Raw genomic sequence first — 27724 nt, 5'->3', positions numbered from 1 at the left:
TGGCAAACCGGGCTATTTCGGTGGCTTACCATCTTCAGTGAGAGAAAAAAAAAACCCAGAAGAAATGGATCCAAGTGAAATTTACAAATCTTTTATATCAAATAAAAAGAGGAACTATAAGAAGATGCTGCTGTCTTGAAGCATCCCTCTCTCAAGTATCATTTAGGAATTGCATTTCAGCTCAAACACCCGCGTCCTAGACCTATATATACAGCATGTCTCAACAAACAGAAAGTGCTCTTGGGTAATGAGGGCAGCAAGGAAAGTTACTAACCAAGTACATCAAGCCTCTGTACAATGTGTGGTTTCAGGGTAACAGTTCAGTAAAATAAACTTGCTTCCCATTCCCAAATTATAATATACCACCTGCTTCCTGCAAGATCTAGACACAAAGGAATTGACTGTTAATGTTTTGCTGGAAAGAACTCCTGATCCTATCAGGTATGCGTGAGCAGAAACGAGCTAAACCTTTTCACCTTGATGATAAGAAAAAGCGATAGAGAAGACAGAGGATACCCTGCAAACTATCCTTGACAACTTATCCAGGTATCAATTGCTTACACAAAGCGTAAAATTCATAAATTCCTAACTTTAACATATGAATAAATCAAACCATTGACATTACAGAACATCTGGCTTTCTTTATCTCAAGACCCTATTTAGTACTTAAGTAGCATTTATCTTTTTTTAACAGTTTGCAAACAAAAGGGAGAAAAAACATTAGAAAGGAGCAAGCAAAAGAGAAATATATATATATCTTGAACTTTTAAGGGAGGGCCAGGAAGAGAAGCAGCAGCTTTGTGCTGTACATGACTGGTTGTTGCTTCAAAGTTTTATTTAAAAATCATTCACTGAAGAGCTGCCAGGCCACGTGGGCATCCAGAACACCTTTCTGTTAGCAAAAGCCACATGTGCACTAGGAGCTCCTGAAATGAGAAGTCAAGAGACAGCAGACTTTAAGGCAGTGAAAGACAAGAGAAGCAGCGAGGCTCCAGCACCACGATAAGGATGCGAGCTCTGCTACGGGAAAAGTTCAGTCCTCCTTCCCGGATTATTGTCATGTCGATTCTTCATCCTCTTCCTCCTCATCCTCCTCCTTCTTCTGGTCCACTTCAGAGGTGTCTGATGATTCGTGGAGGAGGACATACTCCCTGCTGCTGAACCCAAATTTCAGGACATCTTTCTCTTTCAGTTCATAGTAGCGCTGAGCCTCAATGCGCTGGTTGTTCAGGAACGTGCCGTTGCCTGAGCCAAGATCAATAATGTAGGGCTTGACCTTCCGACCTGTTGTGCCATCAGGGCGAGTGTACTCCACGAGTCTGGCCCAAAACAGATGCACTGTGGTTAGAAGCATACATACTCAAAACAAACAGCTGAGCCAGACATACACATTCCTCTGCATCAGTATCTCCGGAGGTGGGGAACCTGCTCAGGTCTTTGGACAGGGCCCACTACCCACCCACCCCACAAGCTCACCTCTCTACTGCCCGTCAGGTTATGAGCCCTCCCATCACCCAGGTGAAAGCTGTGTGAGCAGTGGGAGGGTTAGAAAATGAAAAAGTAGGTGGAGGAAGGATGAATGACTAGGCAGTGGGAACGGGGAGAGAACACAGGTTAGCAGGGAAGTGTGGGTGGGGAGAGGTACAATGGCAAGCATAGGAGGAGATGGCACCCTGGCTACTCTTTGCCCAAGTCTTCTCTGAACTCTGCATTATTTCCTGATATCCACAGCCTCCCATAACAATATGAGCTAGTGAGGACTAAGCTTCCTTTCATAAAATGTTTCGTTATATGGTATGAACTGATAAACTCCCACACAAGTTGTCTCCTAACATTCCATTTTGGAGTGATGATGTTAGCCCAATTAAAGTGAACTAGCTCACCTGAGTTATCAACCATTTGTTTGTTTTATTTCTATTCCTTTTATATACCACCCTCCTGATATGTCGACTCACGAGGGTCACACCCCAGTCACCATCCAGTCTTCCCATTTAATAAAAAGAGACAGAACAGGAAACTAGCTGAGGAAACTAGAAGAGCTTTAAATGGAAAACAAGGTGAGAGGGACGTGGCTGGCAGGAAGTTTCCAAGTAAAGGGAGACAGACTGATACGGAAAAAAGAATAGCAGGTCAAAGTGACAGGAGAGAATATGTCTTTGAGGGTTTCTGGAGAAAGGACCAAAAGTTATATCTACCACCATGCTAGACCGGTGGTTTCCAACCAGTCTTGTGTGCATCACCAGTGCAACACAGACATATTAGAACACAGTTTTCATAACAATTACAGAGAGTGCTCTCCCACAATCCCCAAGTCCACCTGCAAGCGTAACAGGTCTTATCCGGGCCATCCTACTTGCCATAGATTACTGACCTATGACTTTTTGGCAGGCGAAGAGCTAGTTTTGACACTGGACAGATCTTTCCACAACCACGCCTGCTGCCCACTAGCAAGTATCCTTAATATACGGTTTTCTGGCAATCATACCCGCCAGGGAATATTCACTGTACTTCTGCTACTTATTTACCTTAAGTGATAAATACAGTAGCAGAACGGCCATAAAATATATATATATATGTCCTTATGGGAAAAGCAGAAATTTTTGTTTTGGGCCTGGGATATTTGACAGAATAATTGGTAAGAGATGAAAGGTTAAGAACTATAGCTCCAGACCACTTGGTTTCTACCACAGAGATTCTTAACGCGCAAGACATGCCAAACAATTGATCTCAAACTAAGGACAGCTTATGGCGTACTTTCTAGCTTGTGAACCAAGACTTACCGGTACTGAAAGACAGCATGCTGTTTGGAACAAGAGGGGTGGTCAATAGGAATATCAGCAATGCGTCTGTGTCTGCCTAGCAGATAGGCACTCTGCCTGTGAATGTACATTACTGGGAGAACCTCATCATTCTTAAAAGGATAGAGGCGCCACCGCTTCTTTGGGATACGTGCTTCGGGAGGCTCAGAATATTTGATGACCACTCCACGGAAAGTGTTGGTGTCCTCCAAAAGTGCACCTGACAGTTCAAAGCTTGGTTTTTCTTTATTCCCTGATTCTTTTTCTGTGTTCTTGCTACCCGGCTTTCCTATGTTCCTATTCTCTTCATCGCCACTTGCTTCCAACAGCTGACGATGTTCACGTCGTCGTTCATTATAAAACTCCCTCTCTGCCTGCTGCTCCTGAAGATTATGATCAGCTTCCCTTTCATGGCCCCCAGAGTGGTCCCTATGGGGTTTCCGTCGGCTTGAGCGGTCCCGGTGTCTGCCTCTATCTCCGCTCCTCCCTGCTCTGTGCTCCAACTCAGAATGATCCCGATGCTGACGTTCCTCACGCCCCCTTCGGGGGTGATCTTGACGCTCCTGCAACAGGGGGGAAAAAATCCAATATGGAAACTCCTATTTTCAAGAAATTTTTCTGGGATTGCACAATTCAATTAACCAATGTAATATGTAGTGGCATGAAAAAATCATAAAAATCGATTCCTCAATAAACTTTAATTGGAAATTCCTGCTAAGACAATAGTTCCTACTCTTTTTGATATGACCTACAAATCCAAATTTATTTTATATAGTGAACTATCCAGGGCTGGTTTTATTTTTGTGTCGTAAGCAAATGGTAACCTTGGCACCCATATGTTCCAACATTTAATTTTCTATAATGCCCAATCATGTATTTGAGAAGCCAACAAATGTCTCAAAAGGTGCAGCTTCTACCAGTATAAACCCCAACCAAATGTGGGTTCATTTCCTCCTCCTCTGCCAGCTGAGTCAGAGTGGGAGTTTGGAGAGGTACACTTGCGCAGAGATGGCAGTGAAGTGGTTGATGGCAAGAGGCTTGGCATAGTACATCTCCCATAGCAGGTAGAGAGCAGTGGGGTGCTGCATGGGGCTGGTCAAGAGGCTGGGCTGCTGAAGGAACAGAAAACAGAACCCATATACACACATGGCTCTTTGTATCACCGGTGGTTTTTCCATGGCATGCTGAACAGCTTCCACCTACTCTCCAACCCGGCCCCCCTACACTCACTTCTTTCAGCTACTACTATGAAGTTATTAGTTTCCAGGAATCTTTCTTCCCTTCATTATTGCCATAAGGAGGAAGAAGGAGACAGTGAGGAAAGAAAGAAGGGCAGGAGCTGTTATTGGAAGGGAGTGGCTTGCAACCCACTTTCAGAGGCTTTTTGTAACACTTTAAGTTCACAATGCACAGGTGTCCTAAGACAGTAATGGGGCAATATGGCTACCGGGCCCTGGGGAGGGGGGGGGTGACACTGACACATTTGAGGGGGGGCACAGACTGAAAAATGTGAGGAGTGCAAAGGGTTCATGGGGTGCCCTGGCAACTGAACCAATGAAATCCCCTTTTTATCATGTATAATGTCCTTAATTGCTAGAAAGTTTTACCTTGATTAGAGGGGGGGGGGGAGACATGTAATCCCTTCCTTTGTATGTGCTTGGTTTAATCAATTCAATGAAAAAATTAACACATGCTACGCTTGGTCGAATGTTCTAGAAATCCGCCTTGTGTACATCTAAAACAAAGTACATCAAGTATGGTTGGTTCACTCTTAAGTTATGTTTTTTAGTTTTACTCATTGCTGCAGCAGCCAGCCTACTGCAGGGACCCCTGGAATTTGAAAACATTTCCTAAAAGGGCTGTGGCCAAAACAAGGTGATAATGGCTAATGTAAAAGAATCAAGGGTATTGCATACTTCACAAATATGACTAACAGTTTCTCCCCCTTTTTAAATTGCTGCATAAAACACTAGCATCTTCAATCTGAACCCTTCAAAAGTGCTTAAGATATTAAACTACAGTAATCTACAACCAGCATTCATAATTGATTAATATATAATTTTAGATATCAATTATTTCCTGTAAGAGTAACGTTTAAGAGCTATTTATGATAGACATATTTTGTTGCAATATTTTCAAACATTCCTACATATAAACCCATTATTAATTCTAACAGAAATATCCTGCTTTCCATCCAAGCATAAATTCCTAAAACAGTTCAGAGAAAAATAAAAAACTCAGTGAAAATGATTCTTAGGAATGGAAATAGGCTGCTTCCTACTTCTCTAAGGAACAGACAAAGCAGCCTTCAGGCACAATGGAGAAGTGTCTGGTTGTTTCACCTCCTGAAAAAAAGGCCTACATGTTCTTTATGCAGAGACTCCCACCTGATTAATGTAACCCTGTTTTTCTGTATCCCCAACTTCCCCATCTTGTAACTATGGGGGGGGGATGAGGAAAGTTACTTCTTTTTCAATGTATTTGAATAACCAGTGTTAATCTTTAAGGTTATTGCTGGACCTCTCTCACCCCATCAACCAAATGAGCCTGGCAAAGACCGCCCCCCCCCAAATCATCATCTTTCGGAAGAGCCACTTACTTGCTTTATTTTGCTTATCGCTGGACGGGGGCTTCGACTCCTCTTACGTTTTTTATTCGACGACTTACTCTTCTTTTTGGAAGCCAGCCTGCGAAGAAACGGAGCGCCAACTCAGCAGGGCCAGAAATACCAACGGGGAGCCCGAACGGGCTACTGAGACCCAGGAAGGAAGGACACCCAGGACAGGGGTCGAGAGCCCATCAGCCCGGGAGGGACGGCTAGCCAGGCGGCTCTCTAGCCCGGGGAGGCGGAAGAGAGGCCTGGTCGCGAGCAGGAAGCAGCCAGCCTTAGCCAGCCTCAGGAGAGAGGAGGAAGGAAAGAAGGGGCGCCTCACCTGGCCTCTCCCGGCGGGCTGGGCGGCGAGCGACTGCCGCGGGGGCTCCGTTTCCTGCGCCGCCGGCGCTCCGGTCCCTCCATCGCAGCCACCCGCTTACCGTCCTCGAGCTTTACCTTCCGCTGCTACCCGGAAATACTTCTGCTCTCGTTCTGGGGTGCGCTGTGAGGAATCCTGACCCGAGCCAATGAATGCTCTTCTTTGGACTGTAGGCGGAACTTCCTCTTTGGCCTGTAGGCGGGACTTCCAGAGCAGCTGGTTTCCTGCCGGCTGGCGAGCCGCCGCGGCCGCCTTGCGAGGACAGAGCCAGGGAAGCCGTGCAAGGGAGGTTTCAGTGCCTGGAATGATGGGCTGCGGGCGGGGCGTGAAGAAAAGGGCGACCTCGCAGGGTAGGCTCGTCTCACTCCTTGCGGAATAGAGGGGACGTCAGCGAATCACGGCTCGGCTACCCACACGAGCGCGCGCCCCCCCCCGTCCCTGCTTTAATGCGCAAGCGCCGCCGCCGGCCTGTGTCAGGTGGCTCCGGCGGAGCGTCCTTGTCACCATGGCAACGGCAGCGCAACGGGCCCCGCGCCGAAGGCTGGGCCTAGCGGAGGTCGGGCCGGAGCCACCATGATCCCGCCCGCGGACTCGCTGCTCCGTTACGAGACGCCCGTGCTGGTCAGCCGCAACACCGAGAAGCGGTCGCCCAAGGTAGGTGCGGAGCGGGGCGGGAGGATCCTTGTCCCGGGGGCGCCGCCGGCCTCACGCCTAGCTCGCCCTCTCCGCAGGCGCGGCCGCTGAAGGGCAGCCCGCAGCTGCTGCTGCCCCCCGGGCCCGTCCCTCCCGCCAAGGCCAAGTCGCCGTCGCCCACCACCGTCGACCCCACCAAGCAAGCGGAGGAGATCCTCAATGCCATCCTGCCGCCAAGGTGAGCCCCTGGGCGTGGGAGAGAGGCTGGGCAGGGGAGAGAGGGTGGCCACCCTGTGCCTTTGCTCTGTCTTCCTTCCAGAGAATGGGTGGAGGAGAACCAGCTGTGGATCCAGCAGGTGTCAAGCACCCCCAGCACACGCATGGATGTGGTCCATCTGCAGGAGCAGCTGGACCTCAAGCTCCAGCAGCGCCAGGCCAGGGAGACGGGCATCTGCCCCGTGCGGCGGGAGCTCTATTCACAGTGTTTTGGTGAGCCTGGCTTCCTCCCCTTCTTACTGTGAGCTAAGGTGGATCTTGTTCCACACATGACCTTCAGAAGGGAAAAAGTGCCCATCTTTTTTAACTTTCCTCTCCTGACGTCTGCATCTTCTTCACAGCATTAAACTATTAAGAAGCTTCAGAGCATCTTAACCAGAAGTGAAGGTGATGTCCCATGGCTTCCTTACATTTCTCCTGCAAGCATAAGTCTTGCAGCTTGCACAGTAGCCCCTGCAGGGTTGGAAAACACATTGGCGCAAAGTGCAAGCTCACAGGAGACATGCACCACTCCTTTAGTGGAAGAAGGCATGAGAGAAGACAGGCAACATATGGGCTGCAGGCTTAGCCCTTCTGCACTCGGCCTGAAAGCTAGCTCTCTGCTTCCAGATGAGCTGATACGGCAGGTGACCATCAACTGTGCCGAGCGGGGGCTTCTGCTGCTACGCGTGCGGGATGAGATCCGGATGACGATAGCAGCCTACCAGACTCTGTATGAGAGCAGCGTTGCATTCGGCATGCGGAAGGCACTACAGGCTGAGCAGGGCAAATCCGATATGGAAAGAAGGGTAAGTGGGTCTGTCTACAGGCAAGCTCCTTAAGGAAAGCATTCAAAGGGCTGAATTTTGCTGTTGCCCAGGAACTGATGTTTGTATCTTTCAAGCAATACAAAAAAGGAGCAGTCTTAATACAATGCAAAAATAAAGAGAAGGGATTTAAGGAAGGAGATAGGCATGTATTAAAGGTAAAGGTATCCCCTGTGCAAGCACCGAGTCATGTCTGACCCTTGGGGTGACGCCCTCTAGCGTTTTCTTGGCAGACTCTATACAGGGGGGTTTGCCAGTGCCTTCCCCAGTCATTACATTTACCCCCCAGCAAGCAAGCTGGGTACTCAATTTACCGACCTCAGAAGGATGGAAGGCTGAGTCAACCTTGAGCCGGCTGCTGGGATTGAACTCCCAGCCTCATGGGCAGAGCTTTCAGACTGCATGTTTGCTGCCTTACCACTCTGTACCACAAGAGGCTCTTTTAAGCACATATTATGGGTTTTCCAGGACCTCCTATTTAAGTTTCAGCTCTGAGGTTAAACTCGGGTTAAAGCAGTTTCAGTACTTTTAAGCATGTATTATGGGTACTTAAAAGTACTGAAACTGCTTTAACTGAAGTTTAACCTCAGAGCTGAAACTTAAATAGGAGGTCCTGGAATATCACTAGAGATGGGTGATTCGGTTCAGATAAGCCAAAAAAATATTTTCAGGACATATGAGTTGAATCGCTCATCCCTGGCCGAATCAGCATATCCAAATTGTTGTTGTTGTTGTATCATATCCAAATCACAATTTGGATGCTCCAATATAGCTTAAAGGTAAAGGTATCCCCTGTGCAAGCACCGAGTCATGTCTAACCCTTGGGGTGACGCCCTCTAGCATTTTCATGGCAGACTCAGTACGGGGTGGTTTGCCAGTGCCTTCCCCACCAATATAGCTTATGGTGCCATTAATGTTAATAGGAAATTTTGCCTTTTTGTATATACCATGGTTTGGGAGGGGGGCATTGAGGTAGAGGCACCAAATTTGCAGCTTAGCTGCTGGAGCCTCTCTTCAAAAGAACCCCCAAGTTAAAAAAAAAAAAAAGATTGGACCAGGGAATCCAATTATACAAGCATGCAAAGAGGGTTCCCCCAATCCAACCTCCATTGTAATTTTCTGGCCTTGTCCTTTTTTCCCACAATAGGAAACAATAGAGGTTGGATGAGAGCCCCGCCCCCCCCCCCCCGGGTTCCTATAGTATTGGGCCTCCTTAAACTTGGGGGTTCTTTTGAGAGAGGCTCCAGATATGCTGCAAATCTGATGCCTTTACCTCAAGCCCCCGCCCTTCCAGAACACATAGTCAAAAAGGCAAAATTTTCCGTTGATTTAATGGCACTACAGATTATGGCACCAAAATGCAAATTTCCAAATCTGAATCTCCGTATCTAAACTGGTGATTCAGATTTGGCCACAGAATCATTTTTCTGTGCATGTCCCTAGTCCTGATCCCTGTGGTTATTTTGTAGAGTCACAGGTTTGAGGTTAAGGTTACACCATTCAAAATTTGATGACATTATTGAGCTCAATTATCTCATAACTGTACATCCAATTGAGGACTTGGATTCAGTTGCTTCTCAGTAGCAATTTATGTCCAGGAAAATTTTGTATAAATCTAAGGAAGGCCTGAAACAAGTATTTAATACTGAAACAAGCATATATAATCTGAAGTTTTATCTCTCTTTGTATATATGGTGTTAACAAAACATCTTGTGTTTTTTTAATTTCGCTCATATGTGCATAGATATCATTTCCCCCAAACAAATTTGGTAAGAAAAGCTGCCAGCTCCTGTTGTAAAAGGCTAACCTGCCAGGCTTGATAAAACAGTGGAAGCTGCCTTGATCAGAGTCATAACTATGTCCTGCCTGCTTGGAGGAGGTGACATTAAAGATATGTCCAGGAGGCCCTGCATAAAACAGGTCATTTCCTTTCAGTGGGTGGTTGGCTGATAGAACAAAAATTTCTGTTCAAGATCGCAGAGTTAGAGGATGAGAAGAAAGATTTGGAGAGACAAGTAAATGAACAGAAGGCCAAGTGTGAAGCCATCGAAAAACGGGAGCTTGAAAGGCGACAGGTGGATGAGAAGAAGCACACTGAGGAAGTCCAGTTCCTTAAGCGGACCAATCAACAGCTGAAGGTTAGTGGAGGTGGAAACATATGTACGGTGAGACATCTTTCATGTCCTGCTTAGATGGTCTCAGACTGTGAAGAAAAACTAGTTTTTTAAAGCCACAATGTAGCTGCTCTCCTTGCACAGTGACCACCATGCATTTTTCATTGTCTGGCCATCAAGTTGTTGCAGTCCGTGAGCTTCTGCTCCCAGGGAACAGTTTGACTGCCAGGCCCAAGAGTGCAGAATGTCAGCCACTATTTCAGCAGCTTTGATTCAGCTTCCTTTTTACCGCTTTACGTTACAAAACTGAATTCCATTGCTAGGAAATGGTGCCAATTCTTCATTTCTTGTAATGAAGCAAGTCTACACACCAAGAATGAGAGCAACTAATTTTTTTAAAACAAGGGAAAAGGAATATAAGAATCAACAGAGTCCCCTAGCTAGTGCTTAAGAACTGCAGTAGCCAGTCATGCATCTATAAAAATTAGAAGTGAGAACTCTAACAAATCTGTTTTTGTTTGTTTCTTGTTTTGCAATTTAGGCCCAGCTTGAAGGCATCATCGCTCCGAAGAAGTAAAATTGACCATCATCTCTCAAGTAAGAATTCACCTGCCTTGGGCCTCATCTCTCAAATCAAAATTATTGGAGATTTCATACACTTTGGGGTATGGGAGAAGAGTGCTGGGCAGGTCTCAGCCTGACACTTTGGCAAATGGCTGTCCATATTCATAAGATAATAAATTGGAATTCTGAAACTTTTGGGGAGACAGAGGTTCTCCTTAAGGTTCCCTGCCTACTTGTGCTGTTTCTACCCGCTTACCCCTCTGCTCGGTGAGCTTTCCAGCAAGGCTGTTAAGTGGAGGATGAGTTAGACATATACATTTTCATGAAGACTTTTGAGGGTGGGAGGAGAACCAGTTTCACAGATAATTCTAGCTTAACTGTTAGGGCTCTCTATAGGCCTATCATTTAAAGCTGCGTGCAAAGTCCCATGTTAAATCATGGAAGCAGCTGCTTATGGATTAATATAATGGAAACACCCTGGGTTGGGGAAAGAATTTGACACACGCACACCCAATCCAAATGCACAGAGGCATAGAAATAGGACAAGGACCCCCCCCTTGCAAAAAAAAAAAAAAGATATAACTTTGTGGGTGGTCTCATTGTGTTGGTTCCTGGAGCACTTGGCTTGGGAGAATACTTTGAGAGCAGAACCTGTACATTCCTCTTGAGCCAGGAAACTGAAATTTAGACAAGTGTAAATCCAAGGGACAGAAGATGGCTATAGGTTTCCTGATTATTGCAGGTGAAGGACTAGTTCTGGCATTCGGGAAACTCTCCACCCCTGGCTAACCTTGGAAAGAGTTACGATTCCTTCAGACTAGCAGGCTGCAGGGAAAATCATGCACCTTACTAGCTATGCAACTGTTGACCCACCATAGTTCTGGCAAAGCACAGCAAATACTTCATCATCACTCTTTATAAAGGAAGAAACTACTGCTTGCATTTATTTCTGTTTGCTTTCGGTCTCCGACCTTCTACATTGCATTTCTTCTTCTGCCGGTTTTTATTTTTGACGTTGTGGGTGTCATAGTAACGGACACCCGTTTTCTTGGAACGCTGCTGCCTCTGCTCTGCTCTCCGCTGTGGAAGCAAAATCAAATATTTGTTTTAGAAAGCCTAAATGAAAAGGACACCAAGCAGGTTGCAGTTTGCCACAAGACCACAAAAAGGTTCTCCCCCTGCCCATTATGCTGCCTATCTTTCAACGTTCCGCAGGGCCTGCAAAACGAAGCTCTTCCGCCAGGTTTATGGTTGAGGCCGGGGCTGATAATATAGATCTATTCCCCCCCCCCCCCCCGGGACTCGGGATTCGGACCCGAAGTAAAACATCATCAGGACCTCCTCTCCACCCGCTAGTAGTGGGAGGGGGGGAAGTTGAGCTGCCGTTCTTTGCCATGCCAGTAATATTGGTAACGTTATTATTGTTTTAATGGGGATTCTGGGATGCTGTTACCCGCCGCAAGGGAGTGGCGGGAAATGTCTAATAATAATAATAACCAACAGAGGAAAAGCTTATTTGCAGAATAGTCCTGCATACACGAAGCCTTTCCACTGCACTGGAAGAGCAGCGGTCAAAAGTCCCAGGGCTTCTAAGACGGTCATCGCCTCTTACCTCCTTGGAACTTTGTTTCTTGCAGGGCTTCTTAACCTGACGAGCATCGGCCGCCTCCTCTTCTTGTAGCCTCCTTTTCTCAGCTTTCCTCCGAATCCCTGAAAGCAGTGTTCCAAAAACTGTCTGGCAAAAGCCTCGGCGGCACCAGCCTTTTAAAGTAGAGGGCCTCGGCTTTCCCAGATACTCAGACATGCCAGGATGTTATTACTACATGCCAAACAGTAACTACCTTATATGTCAGCAAGTCTGTAAAGCTTCCCTTCCAAAGGTTTACATTACAGTGTGTTCATGTATCAAATATGCGACATGCACCCTGCTCTTTCTTTGCAGAAACACAAGCTGGAGACAGTACTATTTGCAGAGGGTTAAAAAACGGCTGAAAGCAACCATTTACTAGGAATGCATTTGATGCCAATTATCTTTTTTAATAGCCAAGAGCTTTTCGTCACCCATGTCTCTCCCCAAATCATCTTTGCCGCACACAGTTCACTTTTGTTCCCTTTTCCTCACGCTCCTGGTCCTTGTTGCCATCATTATGGCATCTGCCCATCCCATCCCATCATCTCACACACCCCTCCGCTGACATGGCCATTGCACCTATCCCCTTTCGGAGACCTTTCCTGTCCCTTAGGCTGCTGTGGTGACCTTGGCTGTGTTTCAGAATCTGCCAGTTCCCCCTACATTCTCTTTCACAACATTTGGATTTCATATGTGATTGACTAGTAGATGCATCCAACAATCATGCTCAACCGTAGCAGGTCTTGGTCTGTGCCTGGACTTTACTTACAAGTATCACACACCCCTCTCCCCAGACCCCACAGTGATAGAAAGGTGGGTTATGAAGGCCAGCCATGGAAGTCCAAGACTGTCCAAACTCTGGCCCCTTCTCTTACTGTGTGTTGCAGTTTTCAAGGCTTTCAACTGCTTTTGGCTGATGCCTGGGATGCGGTATCTTCCTCTTGGACAGTATTCCCACTCAGATGCATCTTCTTTCTCTATCCCCGCCCCCCTTTCCAATCTGCACACTAGGACTGATTCCCATGCAGCAACTGGAACAAACAGAGCCTTCTCATTTCTCCCTGTCTCCTTCCTTTTGTATTTTCCCTTGCCTCAACTTTTATGTTATGGGTGCTGCTTGCCCTCTGCAATGTGCCATGCGTAGAAATAAACCAATGGCCGCATCAGTAACTGTTAATACAGCCTCAAATGCACTTTCTTGGCATGGAATACGGGGGGGGGGGGGGGATACTGGGGGTTGCAGAGTAGGAAGGCAAACCACTGCCAAGGGCCCCCTCCTGCCCACCCAGGTCCTAGAGCCACCTCACCTGTGGCTTTGCTGTTTTCAGCAGTCGCTGCGTTCGACTGAGCCTTCGCAAAGACTTTTTCGCTGAGCCCTTTCGGGATTCTGCAACACAAAGAGCAAAGGAGGCATTAGGAGTCTTGCCAAGGGCTGCTCTCCCCCTGCCCCAAGCATTCCGCTCTGGTCACCCATCCTGTCGACTGCATCGATTTGCAATCTGTTGGCCACCCGGTGTCTCAGCGAGAAAGACAGACTTTTAAATACATAAATACAGTCTGCTTAAACAACAGGTGGATGCAATTGCAACCCAGCCATGACTCGGTAGAGTTTGAGCCCACTAGAGAATTTCCTCCCTTGTTGCAGAGCCGCATCATTAGCCAAGACTGGAGGAACACCTTCCTCTGCAAAACATGGCTTGGCTCAGTTTGTGAAGTCATCTGGGAGCTACCTGCCAGCAGCATGTGGCTTCTTGTGATCTCAACCATAAAAGGGTGGGGGTGGGGAAAAACACTCAAAGAATTATTTCTGAGCAGCCCTGCAATACAGAGGATTATTGCTCGACAGTCCTGGCTGAAATACAGCCTCCGCCTCGTGGGCCTTCCCAGCTGTGACCTCCAGAGTGCAACCAGGTCCCCTGTGTCTCCAGAACATTTGGGATTACCTTACTGCAGAGAACCTCTTGGCCTTGGCCTTTTCCAAGAATCTCTTGCACTTGGCAATCTTCTCTTCCAGAGCCTTCAGCACTGCCTTGGAATCCTGCCTGCTGTCTGCCTCTCGGGAAGGCTCATTGTCCACCTCCTGAAGTGGGCCATCTTCCTCTGGGTCGCTCTCTGTTTCATTTCCATCTGACACGTCCACAGGGACCAAGTCCGCTTGCAAGAAATGAGGAGCCACACGGATCTCCCCAAAGTTCTGGCGCACGTGGGACAAAGGCCATGTCGTTGTTGGTGTACTGGGACGGTCATCCCCCACAGCCTGCTCTTTGGGCGTCTCTGTTGATCCCATGGCTTCCCCAGACTCCTCACACTGGCTTGTGGTGACTGATTCAGAGGCAGCTGCTGTGGGCTGGAAAATGGAAAGGAGACCTCTCTGAAGGTTATGACCATCAAACCATGCCTCCCTCATTCCATTACCTGATGTTCTTGGCACTGTTTCTTGGAGGTGTTTCATTAGAGATTAATCTGCATGGAAACTCACTTAAATCCAACTGATTATTTCCCAAGACTGTAGACTAGTCAAAGAGTTTTCTCAAGTGTTAAACATTTTCTTTGTAAATTAGGTACTATCCTCTTCTAGGGGACGGGGATTTCAGGATGCGGTTTTCAGCCCTGCCTGTCAACCAGCATTTCTATTTCAAAAGCAGTGTAGTCTTAACCTTCACACTTGGCAATGATAACAACTGCATCTGTTATGGTGGTCTAGCTCTCCCTCTCTTCTCTGTGGAAGTGTGGTTGGCCATAAAGAATATGGCGGTGGAAAGTGCTGTCAAGACACATCTGACTTATGGCAACCCCATAGGGTTTTCAAGGCAAGAGATCTTCAGAAGTCGTGCTTTGATGTTGTTTGCCTCCATATCAGGACCCAGGTATTCCTTTTAGGTCTCCCATCCAAATAGTAGCCAGAGCTGACCCTGCTTAGCTTCTGATGAGTCCGAGAGCACTCCAAGGGGTCTTTTGTAAAGACAGGGAGAGCACTTCAAGTTGATGCACAGCTCTGTCAAATTTCTGGGCATGGAATCTACTTCCCCTTTTCAAGTTGCTACTACCTACAGCCACTGAGCTTCCACATGATAACGCAGCAATAGCCAGAAAACCTGCCAACTGGTTGCCAAGAATGCCAACTGCCTGAATAGCACCAAGAATATATATATGAGCTAGCCTGATCTTATCAGCTCTTGGAAGCTCAGCAGCATTGGCCAGAGATGGTATAAAGATGGCAGACCACCAAGGAATACCAGGGTCATGACATGGGAGGCAAGCAATGGCAAACCACCTCTGAATGCCTTTTGTCTTCAAAACCCCACAAGGTCACAAAAAATTGGCTGCACCTTGATGGCAAAAACTAAAAAGCAGCAGTCATCCTCATTGCTTAGAAATTGACCGGATCCAGTGCAAAGGATATCAGCAATGGGAGATGCCACTCTGCATCCACAGGCAGTGCTAGTTAATGAGGGTTTTCAGCTGAAATAACACTGATCTTTTTCTATTTCAGTGAGTAAATGAAGGTTTTCCCAGTATGAATAAAAAGTTAATACAGTTCCCACCACATTGTTCTGCAGACTTAAGGGTACAGAGGCACGCACAGTTTGCCATGTGCACTTAAGGAGAAGTCTGACACATGGAGAAGGGAAGGACTTGGGAGCCCAGGGAATTGTTTAAAAATCAATATGGGCCCAAAGTTTGCTCATGAAGACAACTACAGCATTTAATGACAGAAGGTCTTGAGAAATGGAAGCCATCAGCCATCCTCTTCTATCCTGTCCTTTTTATCCAAAGCTTAGACATGGAAGGTCACTGGCCAGGAGTCACCCATAATTAGCCAGGCTGCTGACAAGGCTTGTTGTATTTGCTCAGATGATTGCTGTGAACTTGTTTCGCTGCCTCTTGTCACATCACTAACTACACGCACAATTCCATCTGCAAGCGCCAGAGAGGTCTAGTCGCTAAAGTGTCGGGCTAGCATCTGGGAGATCCAGGTTCGACTCCCCCCTCGGGCTGTGGGAGCTCACTGAATGAGGTGGGCCAATCACAGTCTCAGCTTATGCAACCTCACGGAGTTGTGGGGATGAAAATGGAGGTGTGCAGAGCAATGTGCACTGCTGTGGGTCACATTGAGAAAACTGGGGTACAAATGAATACAATTTGGACACTCACTGAATGTGCACTTCTTTCCTTTGCATGCCCCACCTTACCTGAGGGCCCTGCTCCATATTTGGGGGCTTCACGAAGAAAGGAATTCGGCCCCTTTGCCAATCGTTTAGCACCATCTTGCTCACAGTGCGCACATCGGGCTCTCCCCCCTGAAACAACAGGAGTGCTCTTTCAATCCCACAGAGCCAATAACCACACTGATTAGCCAAGGCAGAAGAGCAGACATGCAGAACAGAATCTCTTTTGGGCCCCATAAATCCAGCAAGACCTTGGCTACAGGGATCCTTGTGAAGAGGGGATTCTTCTCCAAAGAACTACTCCCTTCCTGTAAGTGTTATTTTTTCTTTACAGTCCTGGCCTACAACTCTGCTGGATTCCTGGAGCTGGACACCATAGCCTAACTCAGAGAGTGCCTGCCTGCCTGCTCCTCTCCCTCTGTTGAAATACCTCCTTCCTAACATCGCTTCCCAAGAGCAAATCTGCTCCCCATCCCATTTTAACCCCTCCTCCTCCATGGCACACCCTGCCATGCTCCAGGAAGAAAACCCAACTTCACCTTGAGCAGTTTCCCAGTCTTGTTGGCCAGCTTCTCAAGGAAATCCTCTGCATTTTCCCAGGAGTCTACTTTGTATGTTTTGCTGATGTACTCAGGCTTGGCTCTCTCCAGCACTGTGGCAATATGATCTTCTGGGCACTTGATTTTCTCCACTTGCACCTGAAAAGAGTCAGGGAATGAGAATGTGTTCCACCATCCCTCACCACCCCATCTTCAGCTCCTGTGCAGCAAATCCATTCAAGAACAGGTGGAAGAACAGACTGGGGGAGGGAAGTTGGGCAGGTTTCCTTATAGACCTGCATCTCTATCAGTTGCCATGGCATCATATTGCACCAAGGGGCAGGAAATCTGTATGAAGACTGTTTAAATCTCCCAGTCTGTTCACCATTTTCATTCTGAAACATGCAAGTCTTCTGCACAACAGATCTGAGTCAACTCAAGAAATCTGAAGACTTACCACTCCTTTCAGCACAATGTCGGTTTCCGTGTCTCCTGATGGATACACCACACCTGGGCAATCAATAAGGAATATGCGGCGCATCAAGGTGATGTACTGCCACACCTGTGGAGGAAAAAGCCAGATTTAGCTGGCAGGTAAAGCAAATGTTCCTTAGAGAAGGCAGCAGGCACAGGGAAGCATGGCCTGGATGAGCGACTCATTTTGGACAAGCCAAAAAATACCTGAATCAATGCTGGGTCAGACACTTTTGGGATGTATCCGAGCCAAGTCACCCGTCCCTATACTTTAAACCATCTGCGCTCTCTAGATGCGATTCAGTAATTCAGATACTCCATTACACCCTATGGTGTCATTGAAGTCAACGGGAAATTTTGCCTTTTCGGTTATTCTGTGGTCTGGGGGAGTGGGGAGTTGAGGTAGAGGCACCAAATTTGCAGCATAGTTGCTGAAGCCTCTCCTCCAAAGAACCCCCAAGTTTCAAAAAGTTTGGACTAGGGTGTCCAGGTCTACAGGCACCCAAAGAGGATGCCCACATTCAACCTCCATTGTGATTTGCGACTTACAATTGCCTTTCCTTTCCTCTCCCCATAAACAGACACCCTGTGAGGGAGGTGAGGCCGAGAGAGCCCTGATATTACTGCTCAGTCAGTAATATCAGCTAACAGCTTTATCAGTGCTGTGGTGAGCCCAAGGTCGCCCAGCTGGCTGCATGTGGAGGAAGGGGGAATCAAACCCGGTGCACCAGATTAGAAGTCCGCACTCCTAACCACTGCAGCAAGCTCACTGCTATCTCTCTTCCTCGTCAAAGGCTAATTTCTACGTTCATCTATACCAAGCTCATTTGGCTGGTCCTCTCAGTCCGGAAGGATGGAACAGACAGCCCTGCTCTACGAACACTCACAGCAATACTCTCCCCAGCCACAGCTATGTCATTTCAATACTGGTTCCATCAGAGATTAAGCCTAACCCTCACTGGGGTAAGGACTGCTCAATTCACCCACCTTGGTTTCACCAGCAATGGGCGCTACATTGCAGACCTTCTTGGAGCGCAGCGTGTTGATGACCGAGCTCTTTCCCACGTTGGGATAGCCAATGAAGCCCACGCTGATCTGCTTCTTATCCACGTGCAGCTGTTGGGAAACACGGACAAGAGAAACACATCATGGGCATCTCCAAAGAAGAGGGATTAAGAGTGCTGGGATACGGGAAGGGAGACTCGAGTTCAAGTCTCTCCTCGACCATGAAGCTCACTTGGTGATCTTGGGCTAGTCACTCCCTGCAGGTTTACCCCACACAGTTGTTGTGGGGATAAAATGGGAGAGCCACTTTGAAGGGTTTTTTAAATGTTAAATAGACATAAGGGTGGTTGCAATCAACCAGTTTCTCCCTAGAGTGCAATGTGAAGGGAAGCAGAGCATAAAGTGAGTTGTCTGAAAGGAGCTGAAAGCCTAGTAGGCTCATGTCCTCTGTAAACGTCTCCCGTGCATCACTGCCCTCTGCTCATTGAAAGCACCACTTTTTGTGAGAGGATCGGTGCTGGAATATGCAAGATCTGCAGTATGCATAACTGAGCAGAATATAAAGGCTGTAGGGGGTGAAGAGGTGTATATTTAGCATAGATAGGATAGGAACTTCCTGCTGATTTTCAAATTTTCTCCTCCTGTGTCCTGACTGGCTCAGCAGGAGACTTCCTGCTTTCTGAGTGCACTTCCTCCCTGCTTGCCTCCAGAACAGTTGTTGAAGACAGGAATGGCTGCAGATAATAGCCAACTAAATAGTCAGGTCTCCCTTTCTATATCGAGTTGTTTCTCTTCATAAATACAACTATTCTTTAAGCATAGTTCTTGGCCCTCTCTGCATATTCAAACTCTTACCAGCAATGGGAAAGGGCAAACAAGAAAGCTTGTTTGCAGAACCAACTCGAGTCTCTGTATACCCAGCCCCAGTAGATGCACTTTTACTGCACTATTGCCCTGCACACTGAACGTCAAAGGAGATGCTGGCACTCCTGTAGCACTGGCAGTGGGAGAAGGGAAGGGCGGGAAAGTTTCAGGGGCTTGAAGGAGCTCAACCAATCCAAGAAGGCACACATTTGGCCAGCCCTCCTCTTCCTTCTCATGTGCAGAAGGTAGTTCAACTACTGAGCTGGGAGGCAGGGGGCTGGCATTTCTCTTACTTGGCTTGACAGTCAAGTTCCCAACGCTGGCAACTATCATGTCACATTTTCTAGCTACTGCCAAGCCTTGGGAGAGTACAGCCTTCGTCCCTGGGTCTCAGTGGAAGATTCAGGCCATCCCCCCACGAAGTAAGATCCCCCTGAAAACCCAGCAGCTCATCAGCATGGAAACATACAGTACCTTGCCAAACTGTCTCAGAAGCTGGATGAAGGCTCCTTTTCCAAAAGGGTTTGTGAGGCTTGCATGGAAAGCCAAGGTGGGATACTCCTGGGAAAGGATGGCCACCCAGCGTCTCTGGAAGAGAACACAGGCTGTCGTTCAACAACTTTCTTTCACGTATCCCCTTCAGCCCACAAGAGGCTGCATCAGAGACACTGGAGAGCCTAGCAGCTCCAGCAAAAAACGCTGCCAAGCTGAAGGCATCTATTCTGGTTCACAGGAATCACTGTTCACGTAGTTGCAGGAAGCTTCTTTGGGCAGATGCCCCAAAGCCCACAGTCTTTTCCTAGCAAGGGCTGCAGGAATAGGAGTGTGTGTCCTCCCCTAGCAGAAAATTCCTGCTCGCACGGAACTTACCGTAGCCCACGTTGGCACGAGGTCACATTTGTTCAAGACAAAAATGAGATGTTTCCAGGATTTCTCCTTCTTCAGGTAGCTTTCCACGTGGGGAGAGCGGGTTCCCATTGGGTCCCTTGCATCCAGCACCTGCACCACCACGTCTGACGAATCAATCACCTAGCAGTCAAGAGAGAAAGCTGGGCCCTCGCAGCCTGCCGGGCAGAGCTCTGCAGAAGGCAGACACAACCTGCCTCGTTTCCCTCCCACTGAAAGAGGCTGGCACCAACCACTCTGTCTGTCCCACAGTGCAGCCAGCCCCAGCCCCACCCCCTGTTGTGGCCACAGTCACATTACAGGGAAGCAAGTTCATGATTCTAGCTAGGGGGAAAGGACTAGGGAAGGAAGAGCCTCCTGATTCTCCAGGCTGGGTTTCACAGTGGGGCACAGGTAACAGACAGCGGCACTTCTTAAGCTCACACAGGGAAGCAGGAAGCAATGCAGTTTTCCCCATTCCACCTCCGTACCTTGTAAAGCTCTCCCCAGATCCGCTTGGACTGCCCCTTCTTGTATATTTCCTCTTGTGCCTCTTCCCTATGAAGGGGCAAGCGAAAAGGTCAGCAAAGCTCAAAGCCCACCAATCAGGCAACAGATATAAAAGCTCCTTTCCTATCAAATCAAAACTTAGTCTCCATCTTCAACAACATAAAATGCATCATTTATAATTTAGGCAGCACGGACATTATACAAATTGGCATGCTTATAGAATTTAAAAATGAAAGCTATCCTCTGTCGGGACGTATTTCACTCATTCCACGTGGAATATTATATTAATCCACATACATTTATGTTAATTTTGTTCCGTTCTTTAGACATTTCCATGTCATAGACTGAATAAAACTGCCTTGGAAAGCATTTCACTTATTTCAGGAGAGTTTATTCTTCAGAGTTGCTTCTAGATTTTCCATCAGAAAAACCAATTTTTTTTTGGGGGGGGGGGGAGTGAACCTCGGACAAGCATTGGCCTACTTTTGGGTTTCACATCTCTGCCCATGTCACACTTGCCAGAGGCCAGGTCAAAGCACTCATCCTTTGGATTTGAGGCACTTCTCCCGCCTGGGTACAGAGAAGACACGACACTTGTGTTGGGGCAAACTAATCTTCTCCGATAGTGGGAAGGAGGGGGCTGTACAAAGCAACAAATGCAGCCCTGGAGATGCTGCTTCAAACATACATGTTTCCACTCTGGGCTGCCCATCTTTGCACAACTGGCTGCAAAACAATGAAGACTGTGGAGTGACATTAAAGGAGCTTATAACAAAACCCCTGGAGAAGAAAGCACCAGCCCTTGGAAGGGATTCAGCCTAACTCTTTTAGGACGCAAAGCCCCTACTTGTGAACAATGCATTTCTGTAGATTCAAATGGGTAGCCGTGTTGGTCTGAAGTAGCACAATAAAATCAGAGCCCAGTAGCACCTTTAAGACCAACCGAGATTTATTCAGGGCGTGAGCTTTCGAGTACAAGCACTCTTCCTCAGACTATGAACTGACCAATATATATATATTCCCACTGTCATGATGGTCAGTTCTTAGTCTGAGTAAGAGTGCTTGCACTCGAAAGCTCACGCCTTGAATAAATATTTGTGGGTCTTAAAGGTGCTACTGGACTCTGATTTTATAATGCATTTCTGTGAACATCTCCTGTATTACTAGCTTCAGCCGCAGCAAATCTGCAAACGAGGAGAGAGAATTCCACTTCTCCAGTGCCGTACCTCACGCCTAAATCCTCCACCACTAAATCTCGGTCCTTGTCCTTGTCATAGCTGCTGGCTCCAGCTGCCGCACTTTCCAGCAGTGACTGCACATCACCCACTGAGAGATTTGGCCGCTTCCTGAGCGATTTGGGGCCAAACGTCATTTCAAAGGTCTCCGTGTCGAGAATGTGAACTTTGGAATTCTGAAAAGCAGAGAGGGGTAGGGAGAGGTTGCACACCAATTCCGCTTGAGCTCATTGCATCAGGACAGTACATCTGATTATCCTCCTGCAGCTTGCATATAAGAAGGGCTTATAAGAATGCCGAAGCGGCAGGACGGCGAACCCACACTGGGCCTCCCTTTGCCAGGCGGCCGTGATCTGCTTGTTAGCCCAAGTCCAACAGCATCAAAACCACACAATGAAAATCCAACTGTTATCTCTGCCGGCTCCTTTGTTTCATCAGCGAGGCTCCAGACCCTGCCAAAAGGCAGATTTGTTAAGGATAGTCTGGCTCACATTTGGAATTTTGTTTGAAAGGCCAGCTGCGAGCGCCAGCCCTTTTCTGGGGAACTGCATCTTCTGCAGCTAGGAGGGACGGCTCATTCTGTGATGTGCAGCTTGAGTTACAGAAAAGCCTTTTCTTAATTTGGAATGTTTTCGTTTTATTAGAGACACATGGAAACTCCTGAGAAAACAAAGGCATCCAGTAAGAGCCCAAGAAATCAAGGGGGGGGGGGAGAAGCCAAGGCTAGGGCAAAACATACATACTTGGGGTCTGGATTTAACAAAGCCAACTTGGAGACAGAAACCTAGAGTCAAGCCCCTGCTGGGATTCCCTGCCAAGGGAAGTGAACCCCTTCCAACTGTATACTATAACCACCTAACACAAGGGGCAACTGGTGGCCTCGAGTCTGGTTCAATGCCAACAGGGTTACCCAACCCTGGCAAAGATCTAAATATACGTGCAGTTCAGAGACAGCAGACACATCCCGGCTCAATCTGCAGCTGAGGGAAAGCCATACAATCACATGCATCAGCAATATGTATTTTGGATTTCCCTTGAATACTGCGCTGCAGAAAAGCGGGAAAGAAGCATGGCAGGTAAATAAGGACTCCAATAAAGAAGTCGCCCACCACTTCTGGCAGCACTGAGAGCAGGTGTCCTGTGGAGACCTGGGAAAGAGCCTCAGAAGAGGTTTACAGAAAGACACTGGGACACTGCATTGAGACACCATTTTGAAGAACTATACCAGAAAGGTGGCTTGCAACAGACCTGTGATTAGCCACTTGCCCGGTCATGTGAAAACTCTGAAGCTCCTTCAGGCACTGAAGCTTTCTAAAGAGAGACAGCTTGGTGTAGTGGTTAGGAGTGCAGATTTCTAATCTGGTGAGCTGGGTTTGATTCCCTGCTCCTCCTCCACATGCAGCCAACTGGGTGACCGTATGCTCGCCACAGCCCTGATTAAGCTGTTCTGACTGAGCAGTGATAGGGCTCTCTCAGCCTCACCCACCTCACAGGGGAGAGGAAAGGTGATTGTAGGCCGCTTTGAGACTCCTTTGGGTAGAGAAAAGCGGCATATAAGAACCAACTCTTCTTCTTCTCTTCTAAAAACTAGTTATTTTTCTTCTTTTGGCCACAAATGTAGCTGAGCAAGAACACTAAAGCAGGGGTAGTCAACCTGTGATCCTCCAGATGTCCATGGACTACAATTCCCATGAGTCCCTGCCAGCATTTGCTGGCAGGGGCTCATGAGAATTGTAGTCCATGAACATCTGGAGGACCACAGGTTGACTACCCCTGCACTAGAGCATGTTTCTTCATTTGCAAAACCAAATCACACGTCTTCACTAGGACTTCCCGTACTTGCAACTGAAAATATTCTAATTTCAAAACAAGACAGCACTCATGTATGCAAATGCAATGCAAGAGGCTTTGCCCTTCGGACAAACCCCACACTTTGGATGCCCTTCAAAAACAGCACTTCAGTTAGCTTCAAGAAATGACTAGAAGACTCACGTGAGGCTTAATTCGGTCATGGAGGAGGGACATGGGCAGCTTAGTCTGCTTCATGACCACTCTGTAGGGGTCCTTCATCACATTCTCCATCTCCTCTTGAAATTTCTGGAGGGATGACTGCTTGATCACACGAGTGTTTCCTGCATTGGGCGACAGTCATAAGAAGGCACACTGCAGAGCTGCTCTGTTGAAACCATAGCAGTGAGGAACGGTCCACAAGTGCACCTGCTCGCTGGATGGCCCTTCATTCTGGCCAACTATCCCACCTGCTCCCTACTCAGCTGTAAGATGCAAGTGCCTCTCAGATAGACTCACCAAACCACTTGATGTTGGGTTCCACTCTTGCCACTGTGCCTGGTGCCACTGTGGACTGGAACTGGAGCGGTCGGATCAACTTCCCCCGGTTGTTCCTAAGGATAAAACAAAGCTGGCCTTGGGTATGGAAGATGCTAGTTCAAGATCCAAGTATAGAGAAGCAGCTACACAGGTCAAAGGAAAAAGATATGAAAACTAGCTAGCACACTTCCACAGGGCCTGCAAAACCATGCTCTTCCGCCAAGCATTCAGTTTGAGGTTAGTAACTGACAACATCTATTGGGCCCCCAGAGGCCCCATCCTGCTCAGGTGCACCCACCAATCACATTGTGGATGGCTGATTTTGTAGATGACAGAACAGATATAGCTGGTTCAGAAAGGAAATCTGTTCAGCAGTGGACAACTGCCATACTTGTTGCTGGAGGCATGGCACAGAATTTGGGGAGCCTGACTACCATAAACAGCGTGTCCTGGCAATCACAAAAGTGAGCACTGAGGGGCACAGCTTTCAGTCAATGCATCCATACCAAACACAGCTTGGTCACTACCCAAAGCATGCTAGAAGCACAACACCTCTATATGAACAACTGGAAGTAATGAAGGCTCCTTGGCCATATGACAGGCAAAAGGGCAACAAGTCCCTGAGGTGAAGGTAAGAATGCTTGTTATCCAGGGCTGACATTTTTCCACAGGCTATGCCAAGTGATGGAGCCGAGCCTCTGAAAACACATGGCTAAGAGATTCCACATTTCACAGTTGGCGTCCTTTCAGAGGTAGAGAGATTTGAGAGAACACAGCAAAGCTGCTTCCATTTAGCACCTGCTCATGGGTACAGCACACATGCTGGCACCCAAGGGGCCATTAAATGGACTTGCTTGCAGGTGGGAGGGAAGCAGCATCCAAGTTTTGGGGAGCAGATGGCAGCTTCACCCCAAGAACTAAATAACACTAAATGCTTCTTCTCCATTTGTCCTGCTCGTCTTCGCCTGTCAGGCAGCGCTAGAACATGGGGGCTGAGGGAGAATAGCTGAAGCAGAAAAATCATCCAGAGACAACTGCAGCTTCAGAGAATCTCCAGGACTTTTGATCAGAATCCAGGTAGGTCCCAAAGCCCCCGATCTAATCAGTTTTTAGGTTATAAAGCAGATACTGAACCCACTCAACAACAGCCAAGAAAAAAAAAGAAAAAAGGAAATAAGCCCTCTACAGCAAGGGTAGTCAACCTGTGGTCCTCCAGATGTCCATGGACTACAATTCCCACGAGCAAACGCTGGCAGGGGATCATGGGAATTGTAGTCCATGGACATCTGGAGGGCCACAGGTTGACTACCCCTGCTCTACAGGATGTAAGTATCGTGAGTGCCTTCAGAAGCATCCCAAATTCTGCAGTGCAAGGATGGAGTTACTCTTGTTACCCTCAAGGGCGACTCAGAAACAGAGCAGGCCACAGCTGGGGCCAAGAAGCATTGAGACCGGTGTGCTAGGCTAGGCGGAGCAAGAACTGCGCCTCCTTCCCGATCATGGATCAAGCCAGACCAAAAGAAACGCTATCCCCCATGGCCAGGCCTACAAAGGCCCCAATGCAATCCGGCCCTGCCCGAAGCAAAAGGGGTCTGGCGGTTGTGCAGCAGCATCTCATCCAACCTGGACTCAGCCGGCAAAGCCCCACCGGCCAGCCCTCCTGTCTGAAGCCCGAGAGTCCGGCCCGGGCTTGGAGCCGCCAGAGAGGCCTTCCGCTGCTTTGCCCCCCGGGATTGCGGAGGGCCGCCCCTCACCTGCGCTCCTTCTGCCGGTACATGTTGAGCCGCCGGATGGTGGCCCGGTCCCGCATGTTGCCGCCGCTCGCCTCCGCCGGCCGATCTGGGGGCGAAAGGAAGAAGGGGGTGAGGCCGGCCGCCGAGGCGCCTGCTGCCCGGGGGAAGGGGAGACGAGGCGGCCCGGGGCCTCTGCCTACCGGGGTTGGTGCTGGCCCGCGAGGGGTTGAGGCTGGCCCGGCCCTTGAAGCGCGGCTTCACCATGATGGCAGGTCTGAAGTTAGCTTCAGCGCTCCGCGGACCCGGCGGCGACTCCGGAAAGAACGAGGCAGAGACTTCCTGCGACACGATGACGCACTTCCGGCGAGCCGTCCCGCTCGCGCCGCCACGGGCCGGGAAGCCATGGCAACGACGCGGGAAGGGGAGGAAGCACTTCGCCGGGGGGGGGGGGATATGCTAAAGGTTGCCAACTCCGGGAAGGGAATTAATGAAGATTTGGGGGTGGAGCCTGGAGAGGATGGGATTTATGGAGAAGAGAAAAACCCTAAGAGGATATGTTGACCTAGACTCCACCCCAGGCATGTTCTCCAGGGTGAACTGATGTCAGTCCTTTCATGTGATTCCGGGAGATCTCCAGGTTCTACCTGGAGGTTGGCAAGCCTATTGTGGGAGGGCTCAGGCCTGCTGCAGACATGGCAAAAACAGTGTCCCGGCTCACGAGAGCTCTGAGGAGAAATTTCCTTGGTCTAAAACTGGACGTCCTCTCGCTTTGCCTTCCTTCTGCCTCCTTCCCCTTCGTTCCTTCCCTCTGCAAATGGAAATGGTTTTCCAGCAGGGGCTGTCCTTTAGGGCTTCTCAGAGAAAACTCCGAGTTGAGCTATGGGCCACCAGAGCCCATTGCATTCTTCTCCCCATAACCAGGACATACTAAATGTAGGGACAGTGATTGCCCTTAGATTATGGAAAATCGTAGACTGGCCTTACTAGCTAAGCATAAAGCTTAAGACACCCCAGCCTTAAGACACCCACAAGTAAAATATTGTGTTTTGCAGAAAACACTGGCATCAGAAAGTTTTCCTAGTTGAGCTTGATGCCTAGACTGGCTTAATCATAAACCTAATCCCATTCCAGTAAAAGATAAGTAAAGGCATTACTCAGTTTAGACAATGTAGGGCATAGAGGTGGTGGTGGTGGTTGTTGTTATTAATTAGATTTGTTTCCCACCACTCTCAGCAAGCCATCTCATGGCGGGTTACACAATAAAACCCTATTAAAATCCCATTAAAATAATTGAACAAGATGGCGGTAAAAATAATCAGCCCTCCCTACAACGGTACTACTGCCGCTAGGGATCGTAAGGTTAAATGCTAAGAACTATGTGCAATGGTAATTATGAGACCAATGAATAGTATTACACACACCCCTAAATCTGAGTATGATTATAGTGTAATGTAATGTATGATGAGAGCCTCTTGTGGTGCAGGGTGGTAAAGCAGCCGACATGCTGTCTGAAGCTCTGACAATGAGGCTGGGGGTTCGATCCCAGCAACCAGCTCAAGGTTGACTCAGCCTTCCATCCTTCTGAGGTTGGTAAAATGAGTACTCAGCTTGCTGGGGGGTAAAACGGTAATGACTGGAGAAGGCACTGGCAAGGCCACCCTGTATTGAATCTGCCAAGAAAACACTAGAGGGCGTCACCCCAAGGTCAAACATGACTCGGTGCTTGCAGAGGGGATACCTTTACCTTTAATGTATGATGTTGTATGAAGTAGGCGGACAGGAAAGTTTAGTTGGAGCTCTGTCTCACTGGGAGGAGAGAAAACATGACGCAGGGATTGCATATCATGAATAGGGGATAAAAGATGGGCAGGACTGCTCTGTCCTTTGAATCAGTTGTTCTCCCGATAGGGAAACTGACTTCTTTTACTTGCAAATAAAATTACCTTTCGTCTTTCACCCATTTGTACTAAAGTCTCTTGTCTGATGTGTTCCAGACTTAAAGAAAGGCTTAGAGAGTTGCAACTGAGGGTTAGTCCATTGAGCCAGGACTTTTCCAACATAGACAATATATGACTGCCCATAGGGAATAATGGAAAGGACGCTTGCCCATAGGGAATAATGCAGATCACGCTTGAAGAAGAAGAAGAAGAAGAGTTGGTTCTTATATGCCGCTTTTCCCTACCCAAAGG

At 48.1% G+C, this 27724-nt stretch overlaps 3 protein-coding genes across 3 annotated transcripts; 1 reads left to right on the top strand and 2 right to left on the bottom strand.

Annotated features, from left to right (window-relative positions):
* Positions 1-69: 69 nt before the first annotated feature.
* On the bottom strand, positions 70-5944 carry SNIP1 (Smad nuclear interacting protein 1). Its single transcript, XM_077337271.1, has 4 exons — positions 5732-5944; positions 5398-5485; positions 2781-3361; positions 70-1319 (listed from the first exon to the last, which is right to left on the bottom strand). The coding sequence occupies exons 1-4, from the start codon at positions 5812-5814 to the stop codon at positions 1058-1060; spliced, it is 1014 nt and encodes a 337-aa protein (XP_077193386.1). The 5' UTR covers positions 5815-5944; the 3' UTR covers positions 70-1057.
* Positions 5945-6154: 210 nt separating this feature from the next.
* DNALI1 (dynein axonemal light intermediate chain 1) lies at positions 6155-10354 on the top strand. The gene is made up of 6 exons (XM_077337272.1): positions 6155-6424; positions 6502-6641; positions 6723-6892; positions 7289-7467; positions 9459-9623; positions 10141-10354. The coding sequence occupies exons 1-6, from the start codon at positions 6344-6346 to the stop codon at positions 10174-10176; spliced, it is 771 nt and encodes a 256-aa protein (XP_077193387.1). The 5' UTR covers positions 6155-6343; the 3' UTR covers positions 10177-10354.
* Positions 10355-11077: 723 nt separating this feature from the next.
* Positions 11078-25896, bottom strand: GNL2 (G protein nucleolar 2). The gene is made up of 16 exons (XM_077337270.1): positions 25736-25896; positions 25557-25641; positions 23782-23876; positions 23467-23606; positions 21466-21650; positions 20221-20287; positions 19715-19873; positions 19319-19432; positions 17963-18091; positions 16959-17063; positions 16502-16660; positions 15987-16094; positions 13737-14140; positions 13101-13180; positions 11776-11873; positions 11078-11243 (listed from the first exon to the last, which is right to left on the bottom strand). The coding sequence occupies exons 1-16, from the start codon at positions 25797-25799 to the stop codon at positions 11094-11096; spliced, it is 2142 nt and encodes a 713-aa protein (XP_077193385.1). The 5' UTR covers positions 25800-25896; the 3' UTR covers positions 11078-11093.
* Positions 25897-27724: the final 1828 nt, after the last annotated feature.

This window comes from Paroedura picta, chromosome 5 (assembly GCF_049243985.1).
Source record: "Paroedura picta isolate Pp20150507F chromosome 5, Ppicta_v3.0, whole genome shotgun sequence".
Classification (NCBI taxonomy): Eukaryota; Metazoa; Chordata; class Lepidosauria; order Squamata; family Gekkonidae; genus Paroedura; species Paroedura picta.
The sequence above is the reverse complement of the archived record's forward strand: the minus strand, read 5'-3'. Positions and strand labels throughout refer to the sequence as shown.